Source organism: Podarcis cretensis (genome assembly GCF_951804945.1).
Source record: "Podarcis cretensis genome assembly, chromosome: 2".
In the NCBI taxonomy this organism is placed as follows: Eukaryota; Metazoa; Chordata; class Lepidosauria; order Squamata; family Lacertidae; genus Podarcis; species Podarcis cretensis.
In genome coordinates this window covers 99067798-99080383 of record NC_137171.1, presented here as the reverse complement: position 1 = coordinate 99080383, position 12586 = coordinate 99067798, and the positions used below count along the sequence as shown (strand labels likewise).

The 12586-nt window shown below is 40.8% G+C and overlaps 1 protein-coding gene across 7 annotated transcripts in view; it reads right to left on the bottom strand.

Moving 5' to 3' along the window:
- The window catches only part of FRMD4B (FERM domain containing 4B), a 234620-nt gene that overhangs the window by 70436 nt on the left and 151598 nt on the right, over positions 1–12586 (bottom strand). The window contains exon 1 of one of the 7 annotated variants that reach the window (XM_079958859.1): positions 5242–5342. The exons of the other annotated variants lie outside the window; for them this stretch is intronic. Coding sequence (XP_079814985.1) covers positions 5242–5327 — 86 coding nt within the window. The 5' untranslated portion in view covers positions 5328–5342. Of the gene's footprint in view, positions 1–5241; positions 5343–12586 lie in introns of those variants that run through there. 7 annotated transcript variants of the gene reach the window in all.

Here is a 12586-nt window from a genome sequence, read left to right as displayed (position 1 = left end):
ATATCAGGAACTGCAGCTGTGCAGGAAAAAACACCAGCTTCTATGGATCCTATGACTCAGGCTCTACTTAAAATAAATCAATCCCTGGAAGCATTGACAAAACTTTCGACAGAGAACTCTAAAAAATTAACAGAGTTGACAACAAGGTTGGATGTGAATACGGCTAGTGTCGCATCGAACACAGATTCTATAAATAGATTAATCCAGGAAAATTCAGAAACACGAAAGATTGCAGAAAGTGCAAAAATAACAGCTGAAGAGACAAGGGAAAAATTTGGGCCTATTGTTAAAAAAGTGAATGAGCATGATGCAGCCCTCTCCTTACTGGAACTTCAACGTAAAGAGAAGAATTTAAAATTTAGATTGGTGCCTGAAGTGGAAGGGGACAACCTTGTGAAATTTCTCACAGAGAACATTATAACTTTTTGGCGGGAAGAATGGGAGGAAGATGAGGAACTTGAGATAATTTCAGCCTTTCGACTGGGCAGAAGGCAGGACAAAAAACCAAGGGATTGCTTAATTACATTGAGATCAAAAGAAGAAAGAGATAGAATACTGAATTTGCATTACCAAAAGGCATTGGTGATCCAAAATTGTCAGATACAGATTTTTAAGGACATTCCTAAATACATTTTAGAGGTGAGAACATATTACAAGAGTTTAGTAGACCTGCTGAAGAAAAACACCATACCATTCAGATGGGAATTTCCACAAGGATTGTCCTTTAACTTCAATGGAAGGAAGATTAAAATAAAAACAATTCAGGACAAAGAACTATTTCTAGAGAAGTATCTGGAGGATTTGCAGAAAGGAACCGTGGAGGAGAGGGAACCACCCGATATAGCAAATCTGTCATTTGGACTTTCACTACCACCATCGGAGGAAGAGCAGAAGCTTGGAGCAGTTGGAGGAACAGCTACCTAAATACAAAATGTCTCTGCAACTCCTTAGTTGGAACTGTAATGGTTTGAACCTTCCTCGGAAAAGAAGACAGGTTTTTCACATTCTGAAGAAAGAACAATTAGACATAATATGTTTGCAAGAAACCCATATTGCCAGGATACACAGGAAATTATTAATAAATAAGAGACTCGGTCAAGAATTCATCTCATCAGACAAAGTAAAGAAAAGAGGTGTGGTGATTTATGCAAAGGAAAAGTTGGCCCCAAAATTAATATTTAAAGATGAACAAGGAAGATACCTGGCAATTGAAATACAAATTCAAGGAGAAAAGATATTAATTGTGGGAGTTTATGCCCCAAATGAAGGGAAGGCCGAATTCTTTAGGAAGTTGCATGAGACATTAGTTGACTTTTTAGACTATAAAATCCTAATGATGGGAGACATGAACGGAGTTGTTTCAACAAACATGGATAAAGCACAGAGACAAGTGATTTCAAAAGAAGGGAGACTACCAAAGATCTTTTTCGAAATGACTGAAACTATGGACTTGATTGATATTTGGAGAATAAAGAATCCTCTAGAGAGAGAGGGAACCTTCTTCTCTGAAGCAAAAATGACATGGACAAGAATAGACCAAATTTGGATTTCTAGTAGTCTGGCGTCAAGAACAAAAAAAGTAGAAATCTGCCCAAAAACGTGCTCCGACCATAATGCGGTCAAGATGGAGATGAAACTAACAACAACTGGTTCCTTTAGATGGAGAATGAATGACACCCTATTTAAGGATGAAGAGATCCATAAGAAGGCCCTTAAAACATTAAAAGATTATTTTGAGATCAACAGGAAAACAGATGTGGAAAAAAGAATAATCTGGGACGCAAGCAAAGCCGTGATGCGAGGTTTCCTAATTCAACAAAATTCTATTAAGAGGAAGCAACAAAATGAAAAGAAGGAAAAAATTTTAGAAAAAATAAAAGAAGGAGAGAAGAAGTTGAGGTCTAAACCAAAGTCTCATGAGATTTTGAGAGAAATAAAGTTTCATCAGATGCAATACATGGAACTTATGAACCAACAAATAGAATGGAAGATAAAGCAAATGAGACAAAAAACTTTTGAGTCAGCGGATAAATGTGGGAAACTTCTGTCATGGCAATTGAAAAAAAGGCAGAAAATGAACACGGTAACAAGTTTAGAAATGGATGGAAAGATTATCCACAAACCCAACGAGATTAACAATTGTTTTCAAAGTTTTTTTAAGAAATTGTACGCACAAGGGCCAACCAACGAGCAAGAAATAGAAGAATTCATCAGAAAATACGGTTTACCAAAAATCTCAGAACAAAGTAAAAGGATCTTAAATGAGGAAATAACAGAACAAGAAATAGAGGGTGCCATTCAAAATATGAAATTGGGAAAATCACCAGGACCAGATGGCCTGACGGCCAAATACTACAAATTGCTGAAAGAATGGCTGATACAACCATTGAAGGAAGTTTGCAATGAAATTTTAAAGGGGAAAAAGGCACCTGAATCGTGGAAAGAGGCTTTCATCTCACTTATACCGAAAACAGAGACTGAGAAGAACCAAGTTAAAAACTACCGCCCTATATCTTTACTTAATGTGGATTACAAAATTTTTGCAGACATTTTGGCAAAAAGATTGAAAAGAGTGTTGGCAGATGAGATTCATAAGGACCAAACAGGCTTTCTCCCAGGTAGACATATGTCAGACAATGTGAGGAACATTATAGACATTTTGGAGCTGCTGGACGTTGACATTAACAGGAAAGCAGTTTTGATTTTTGTGGACGCGGAGAAAGCCTTTGACAACATTTGTTGGACTTTTATGAAAAAGAATCTCCAAGGGATGGGGGTAGGACAAGGTTTTGAAAACGGTATAGGTGCAATATACTCTCAACAAAAGGCCAAATTAATTGTAAATAACGTGGTAACAGAAGAAATACCTATAGAAAAAGGTACACGACAGGGCTGCCCAATATCCCCTTTGCTTTTTATATCGGTCCTGGAGGTTTTGTTAAACATGATTAGAAAGGACCAGTTGGTTAAAGGAGTTCAGGTCGGAGTTAGACATTATAAATTAAGAGCATTTGCAGATGACCTAGTATTGACTTTGCAACAGCCAGACACTAGTACTAAAAGAGTATTAGAATTAATTGAAACATTTGGTCGAGTAGCAGGTTTTAAATTGAACAGACAAAAAACGAAAGTGTTGGAAAAAAATTTAACAATGGAAGAAAGAGAGAGTTTTCAGAATGAAACAGGTTTGGAAATTACAAAAAGGGTAAAATACCTGGGGGTAAACTTAACATCCAAGAATGTGAATTTATTTAAGGATAATTATGAAAAATGTTGGTCAGAAGTTAAAAAGGATTTGGAAATATGGTCAAGGCTGAAACTTTCCTTGTTAGGCCGAATTGCTACCATTAAGATGAATGTATTGCCTAGAATGCTGTTTTTATTCCAGACGCTGCAGATTGTGGACAAGATGGATTGCTTCAAGAAGTGGCAGAAAGATATATCAAAATTTGTCTGGCAGGGCAAAAAGCCCAGAATTAAATTTAAGATTTTAACTGATGCAAAGGATAGAGGGGGGTTTGCCCTGCCGGACTTAAGACTCTACTATGAATCAGCAGCTTTCTGCTGGTTGAAACACTGGCTACTTCTTGAGAATACTGACATTTTGGATCTGGAAGGGTATGACAATAGTTTTGGTTGGCATGCATATTTATGGTACGACAAGGTAAAGGTGTATAAAAGTTTTAAAAACCATATTGTAAGGAAAGCATTGTATAACGTTTGGATTAGATACAAAGATTTGTTGGAAAGTAAAACCCCTAGGTGGGTGTCACCAATGGAAGCTAGGGAAGTAAAAAAGCTTAATATGGATTCTAAATGGCCAAAATATCATGAGATTATAGAATACGATGGTGAAAGGGTGAAACTTCAGAGTTATGAGAAACTAAAACCTAAGGTTCGAGATTGGTTGCATTACCATCAGATAAATGAGACGTTTAAACAGGACAGGAAAATAGGATTTCAGAAAGAGAAGTCAAAATTAGAAACAGAATTGTTGGAACCCAATACTAAGAATTTATCAAGAATGTATAACTTGCTGTTAAAATGGAATACACAGGATGAAACGGTGAAATCAGCTATGATTAAATGGGCACAAGACATAGGTCATGATATTATGTTTGCTGACTGGGAACAGTTATGGACCACCGGTATTAAATTTACTGCATGTAATGCTTTAAAAGAAAATATTATGAAAATGATCTACCGGTGGTACATGACCCCAGTCAAGCTTGCAAAAATTTATCATTTGCCTAATAATAAGTGTTGGAAATGTAATGAGACTGAAGGCACTTTTTACCACCTTTGGTGGACCTGCCCAAAGGTTAAAGCTTTCTGGGAAATGATCTATAATGAAATTAAGAAGGTTCTTAAGTGGACTTTTCCTAAGAAACCAGAGGCTTTCCTCTTGGGCATGGTGGGCCAAGTGGTGTTAAGGAAGGATAGGACATTCTTTATGTATGCCACTACAGCAGCAAGAATTCTACTGGCAAAGTATTGGAAGACGCAAGAACTACCTACTCTGGAAGAATGGCAAACAAAGGTGATTGACTTTATGGGACTGGCTGAGATGACGGGCAGAATCCGGGACCAGGGGAAAGAGACAGTGGAAGAGGACTGGAAGAACTTCAAGATATATCTTAAAAATAATTGTAAAATTGAGGAATGTTAAGATGTCAGGGGGTAAGAAGTAAAGAATTGCAGCAGTAAACAAAAAAAAAAAAACTTAAGAAATATTTATGAAAAAGAACTAAGACAGTGGACTTAAGGGTTGCTAAAGAATTTTAAACAAGGATGCAGGGATAGGGAGGTATGGGGAAGTCAAAGAAAAAAGACTATGAATTGATGATTATGAAGTAATACTGTGTTACATTGTTTTTCATTTTATGTGTGGAAAATTAATAAAAATCATTATAAAAAAAAAAAAAGAGAGTAAATGAAAAGTCTCTACATGCACATATTTATCCTGAATGTAGTGGCAATCCTGAAGTCTAGCACATTAAGTGGCTTTAGACTCTCAGGAACTTAAAATTCCATGTAGAAACAAACAAAGCACAAAGCAAATGCAACCGTTTGTAGTGCCATACATTTCACTCAGACTTTTAGATAACCTTATCATGCATATAGAACCCAAGTCCTTACAACCTCATGCATCAACCTGACAGCTTTAAGTATTTGTCCAAGATGCTGTATTCCTTTCTATACCATAAACAGGCATTGCCCTCTCAGAGAGATCATTGTTACCATGCCTCAGGATTCCAGACAGGAAACACCCACTTGGCAACAGCACACTTCAGAAAGCCAGTTCCATTGTTGGGAGTATACTGCATGCAGGTAACCAAAGATGGTTGGGTTCAGACAATCACCCACCAACTTAGTAAACCTGTGCTTAGTAAATGAAGTGCTAAGGAAGGTTACACACAGTGTTTGAAACTCCCATTGTCCTGGGCACCTTTTGCAACAGGGAATTTCATTAACTTGAGCAGCTTCTGAGCTCTGGGTGCAGTACTGAGCCTAAGATTTCAGATTAAAACTGCCACTGCTGGAAGAAAAGGAGGACCTTTTTCTGCCTCCCCACTTCCAGCCACTCTCTGAAGACTGGAGAAGGGACCCTCATAAGAATATTAGGAGGGTGGCCAGGGCAAGTATGGTTTGTTTTTTGCAGTCTTCAGATGAGGACTAGACCACATGAAAAATGAACATAAGATTTTAGCTGCAGTTCGTTCATTTTCAGCTTTGTACTCGTTATAAAAAAAGCACACATAAACACTCCATTGCGGTGCCCATAACCTAGGTTTTAGGTGTCATTTAGCTCCTAGCTTTCATATCTCTGTTTCTAACACAGGTTACACATGAACCTAGGTGAAGGGTCCACCCAAGAACAAAATGTTTGGCAAAGCCATGTTTCTACAGATCTCTCAGAATTCCACAACTGATCCTGTTCAATAAAAGCTGAGACTATTCCTGCTGTCTCTCTGCCATTTCAGTTAACATGGAACTGCTCTTTGTCATTCATCTCAGATTTCTTCACTATCAGCATGGAGGTGCCATAAGCAGAATAAAAAAACCCAGCAATTACTACAAAACCAATATGCACCAACTATTATGGCAGAGTTGGTACCCTCCAGTTGTCACTGGACTTCCCCCCAGTGGCGTAGCGTGGGTTGTCAGCACCCGGGGCAAGGCAAGTAATTTGCACCCCCTAACCCGTGGATTTGCACCCCCTAACCCGTGGATTTGCGCCCCCTAACCCTGGATTTGCCCTAACCCCAGATGTTGCGGCCGGTGCGGCCGGCCCCCCCTGCACCCCCCACGCTACGCCACTGCTTCCCCCTGCTATCAACTCCCATCAGGATGTTGGGAGTTGGGGTCCTAAATAATCTGGAGGGCAACTTGTTGGCTACCCGTGTATTGTGGGGATGGGAAAGCATGTGTGCATCAAGGTTGGCCACAGCATCTTGAGTTGCCGCCTAGACTACTTCTTAAGGACCCTCTCTACTTTCAGTACAATTTGGCAATTCCAGTCCAGTCTGGGCTTGCGAGAGAGCAAGGGAACAAGTGTGCAGTTCACTTTTCAAGCTCATCCCACCACCCTCCAGGAGGCAGTACATATGCTGGATCAGGTCCACACTAGTGTTAACTACTTTCAAGCAGGCATTGTGACATTTCTTTAGGACATATGCAAGTGCTTTCCCATGCAGGCTTCCAAGCTCTGGGGAGCCTCTCTTACCCCACCCCCACCCACAGCCACCCAGTACACCAGCCATTGGCCAGACTGTGATAAAGATTGCTATTCCTCTTCAGGGTGGACATTTCTGCATTAGCAGAGCCTGGATGGTACTGGGTAGCTCCTTTGTGTTCCAACTAAGATATCCAAGGCTTTATAGCCTGCCAATGATTCCAGAGGTTGTGCTGCTTTGTTGTTTTTTTAAAATAGCCGAGTCAGCTTTATGATGAGAAATGTGGCAAACAGGTGTTTCACCACAGCATGGCTCTGACTGCTTTTAGATTAGAGCAGCTGCTTTCTTTGAACAGCTTCCCAATTTTTCCCTCAGTAACATGCATAAATCATGATCATTACAATCCTCTCAGTGAGTTTGCAATGAGATGCGGCTACAGACACTGAGCATTTGCACAGCACATCTAAAACTTGTAAAGCATGCTGCCAGAAGTAAAAGGAAAAAAACCCAAAATACATATTCCTTCTGTTTGATGCGGAAGTTCGTGACTTTCAATTAAGCTACAACATCAGTCTGCAGGGTATGCATATGTATTTATATAAACTGTTTCCTCTTACAAACTGTGTTTATCACTCAAATAATAAACCCCCCCTACACACACCAACCACCAAGAATTCATTACATAGTCTGTGTTATGCTACACCAGGCAACAGTTATCTTTGCAGCCTATGGGCTATAATGGAAACCCAACATGTCAGCTATTTAAAGAAAAAAATAGAAGCCCTCCTGGCAGCAATTTAATTAACTTCCAGGGAGCATGCACGGCTAGGTCTGAGCTCTGAAAAAACATTACTACTGAAAATGGAATCTGAGATCATCTGTCAGAAATAAAACTCTTAAAAACTGATAACCGCCTGCTTCTTATACAGCATAGTCCTAAGCATGCGGACTCAAAGCTATGTTCCACGCTGTTCAACTACACATATTCTACAACATGCAGAGACAGAGAGATCTCCACTGCTCACTGCAAATTAACTTGGAAATGACCAGAGTTCTTTTGTGGGTGGGGTACGAACACACAGAAAGAATCTCCCCAGCATTTCTTACTTCTGGGTGCAGCCTCCTGGGCAAATGGATGGAGCTGAAAATAGGATGAATGGCAGCAGGAAACAGAGTTTGTAAAAAGGGTTGCTCTTTTATACTGTGAACAATTCCAGTTTGGTCTGGGCTGGTAAGAGCTAAGGAACAAGTGTGCAGTTCACTTTTCATGCTCACAATTTCCTAATGAGGCCATACCTCTGTTGGATCAGGTGCACGCCAGTGCTTACTACTACCAAGCAGGAATTTTTGCATTTCTTTGGGGCACATGTGAGTGGTTCTGGGCTGCTCCTCCATGCAGCCTGCCATGCCTTGCGGATCCCTTCCCACTTTGTCCACTGCTGTCCCCCTTGATCAAACATCAGCTTGGTGGTAGAGGGGAAACCGCTGTACTGGGAAAGACGGGGAGTTGTTTTGGCTGTGTTAAGATCATGGAGAAGGGGCTGCTTGAACATGCCCCCCGGTGCCCCTAATATAGCCAGCATCACTGTCTATGAGTACCTAGCTCGCCCAGTGGTAGCAGCCAACATCTGGAGGGTCACTAATTCTCTACCCCTGCCACACAGCAACTGAGTCTATTAGGATCCTTGAGGGGGTAAGCAAAACTTGGTATGTTTTCATTCATATGGAAATGTTTTCATCCACTGCCTGCCTATTTTTGGTGGTGGTGGTGAGGGTCATTTACATTTGATGTTGCCCTGTTGTTTCTCCTTAGGAATATCATTGTACTCCGCTGTTTCCCAAAGATCTGCAGGCAAGACACAAGAACCCTTGGCAGCCATTTCTGAATACTCCACACTCTGTTCCTTCACATATGCAACGGGGAAGGGAGAAGGCAGAGAGAGAACCAGCTGTCTCGTCTCTTATGTTTGTACACACAAACAAACATTAGACGCCAAAGTAATTCTAATCATAAGCACTTTGTGTGCGAAGTATCCAAACAATGTTTAACTAAGGAATAAGTGCTTTATTCTGCTTTGGCAACAGAACAGACATGAGCAGCATCAATGATGTCCTCTTTTTATGTTAAGACAGAGCAGGGATCATAGCTCAATGGTAGGGTATCCGCTTTGCATGCAGAAGATGTCAAGTTCAGTGCACAGCTATAAAGATCAGCCCCAGGGAGCAAGAGCAGTAAGGAACCCTGCTTGAGACCCTGGAGAACCCGTCAATCAAAACACACAAACAATACTAGGCTAGACAGACAAAAGGTCTGACTCATGGCAGAATCACGTGTTCAACTTTTTGCTTGCCTTGCATTCATATCTCTGGTGTGGCAAAGTTTCATTTTGCTGGATCTCGTAGATAAAAGTCTTCTGAATGACACTTGCTTAACTGACAGCTGGACCATAAAGAAGGCTGGGCTGGATGAATCCCTAGCCGGAATTAAGATTGCCGGAAGAAATATCAACAACCTCAGATATGCAGATGACACAACCTTGATGGCAGAAAGTGAGGAGGAATTAAAGAACCTTTTATTGAGGGTGAAAGAGGAGAGTGCAAAATATGGTCTGAAGCTCAACATCAAAAAAACGAAGATCATGGCTACTGGTCCTATCACCTCCTGGCAAATAGAAGGGGAAGAAATGGAGGCAGTGAGAGATTTTACTTTCTTGGGCTCCATGATCACTGCAGATGGTGACAGCAGCCACGAAATTAAAAGACGCCTGCTTCTTGGGAGAAGGGCAATGACAGGCCTAGACAGCATCTTGAGAAGTAGTGACAGGGTTTATAGGTAAACAGAATCAGCATGGGCAAATGGACTTGGCGATCACAAGGGATTTCACTCTTTTTGCAACTCAGTCAAATCACGATGGAAGCATTGGTAATGCAGACATCCAGGAAATGTGCGCTGCACTGCATTGCAAAATATGACCTCTCATACATAATCTGGCTGCTGCTGGTGGTTTTTTTTTTTTGAGAAAATATTCGTATACCACACATTCTACAATAAATTTCCCAAAATGGTTTCAGACCACAAAAAACAAACCCGAAAAACCACAATGTGATAAAACAATCACAACAATGATAAAACAGCATGTTCAGTAGCATTAAAACAATTAAAAGGTTTAGGCTGCAACCCTGACTCCTCTGATGTTGGTGGTGATTTTTGCAAACATACCCCAGCCTGCGCCCCCAGCAGGGGCTGGTTTAACCAACCTTTGGGCACCACTGCCTAGAAATACTGCTCTGAATGAACTTTGCCTTAAATTCATGGCACATTTGCAATATGTTAAAGAAAGACATTTGTTTGACAGCACCTTGAGACTAACTCTTTAGAAGCTTCTTATTGTAAAATATTCATGTTTATGTTTATTTTATTTATTTGCAGAGATTTCTGAACTGCCAACATGAATACATTTAAAAAAAAACAACACAGCAGTGAACTACATCATATAAACAATGAAATTACATTCATAAAAAAGAAGTACAAAATACATCACAAATCAGTAGACCGAGTTAATACATCAATACAGCTGGATTACCCATTTTCATGGTATTTACTTTAAGCTCATTTTATGTTGTGGCAAGTCACATGCAAATATATATGCTCTGCTTTGCACGAAAAGGCTGGAGGGGATAGAATGGGCCCCACTTGCACTGTGACTTAGTTCCCCCACAAACCCTTTGGAAGATGTCTGTTGCTGAGGTCCAGCCCAAGATTCCCATCCCTCTTTACCTACAATTCTGCAGGTCTCTTTTTATTATTAATTATTATTAAGAAAGCCCAGCTATCTTACACTGACACCAGCTATAAATGTTCTATAAACATAAGCGCACCTGGGGATCTTCGACTTCTGAGTTCCCCTGGCAAAATTCCCCTGGCATACATTCAAGCGGTTATGCATCTTCCAAATTTGCCACTCTGCTGCCAGATTTCTCTAGCTTTAAACCTGCTAAAGAGCTTTCAAGTAAGGACCCATTGAGCTCTCAGTATTGAAAACAAACATTGCCTTCCCTTCTCGTACATTGATGCTGCCTCTTCCCTTGGGCACAGTCTGTCTCATTAGCAGCATATACACTATTCCTGTTGATACAATCACACCGGCTGGTTGTCCGGGTATGACCCAGGTTTCTGAAAATGAAAAATGTGACACTTTCTAATCAACAGCTGTAGTTTGCAAATGAAAACAAAGCGGCGGGGAGGAGGGAGACTTCCAATGAAACAATACTTTCCTGAACTGTAACCAGACCAAAGAAAAATAAAACTTCCATGCTTTTGCCTCTGGCGCTTATGCCATAACAAGGTGCCAAAAGACTGCTTGTTATTTAAAAATATGTTCACCAGAAATGATACTCATCCGTACTCCACATCTTCAGCTGGAGAGCAGATAACAGAATACAGCGGTACCTTGGTTTAAGAACAGCTTAGTTTATGAACAACTTGGATTAAGAATGCTGCAAACCCAGAAGTAGGTGTTTTAGTTTGTGAACTTTGTCTTGGAAGCAGAACATGTCCCGCTTCCTGTTGAGTGTGTTCCATTTGTAAATTGAGTCCCCCACTGCTATGGGAAAGCACGCCTTGGTTTAAGAATACTGTGGTTTAAGAACGGACTTCTGGAATGGATTAAGTTTGTAAACCAAGGTACCACTGTATACAACAGCAGGCTACATGAGCCAGTGGCCTGACTGAGCTGGAAGCAGGGTTAGTATTGTTAGGCGTGCCAGAATTTTCTAAGCGGCGAGAATTGGAACGTGGTCGTCGCTGGAAGCTTGCGGCATTTTCCAGCCTCCGTGTTTATTCACCACACAGACTGAGAACAGGTGAGGCTCACTGCTTAGCATTCCAATGACACCCCAAATCTTCTGCTTGCACATCAGGTTTGCTAGGGGAGCCGCCAGCACTTTCAGAGCTCAAGAAACCCCCACTTCTTGGCTGCTTCAAACTGCTGCTGCTTCACACACTGCTGCCTATCCCCAGCTGAGGGACTTCATTCATATATTGGCTGGCTATGGATAAGGGCAGACAATAAGATACATCAGCCAGAAGGAAATCAGCCAGGCAAATCTTGTTGGGTTGGGCTACTTTAGCAGTTTCTTCTTGCAATTACAACGTCGCTGGGTCAGAAGGGCCAGCGACTATGAACACAAAACTGTTGGGAATGGGCATGTTTTTGTAAAAACACACACACACATACACAGAAAGATAAATTAACACCAGCTTCAGAATGCTTATTCCTCCCTCCTATTGCTCACCCCTCAGCCATCCTAGATTTGACATTTAGCCTGCAATCCCACACTGATTTACCCATTGATCTACATGGGGCTTATATCAGGGGCAAAATGAAAAGCTGAAACTGATTTCTTTTCTTTCTTTTTCAAGTGTTGCACTGTGAGTCAAACTCTTGGAAGGCTTAAAATATTTAACACATGGTTTCCAACAGGCAGCTCCTTCTTTCTGAGTCGAGGTCTGATATCTGGCAGTTCAAAACATTTGCTCCCCCACCTGTTTTCTGACAACTGTCCCCCACATTTTCATCAGTCACGAAATAAATGCAGTTATTCTTTATTGGACCATCCTGATGCTATACTGAAATCCGCAATGTGATAACAGTCTGGAGACAACCAGTAAGGAGGAAGAGATGTAATAATTAGGTTGGAGTGTTCAATCAATTAATCAGTTAGAATAAATTGGTTACGCTTGCAAACCTAAACACGCTAGAGATTTAACCTCACTGGGCACAGTGTGACTTTCTATTGAGTAAATAAAAAATAACTATTTGTTGTGCTGTGAAACTGCAGTTCTGTGCATGGTTACCTGGGAGTAAGTCTCATTGAACAATCCTAGGTAGGCAAATTCTGTGAAGCTC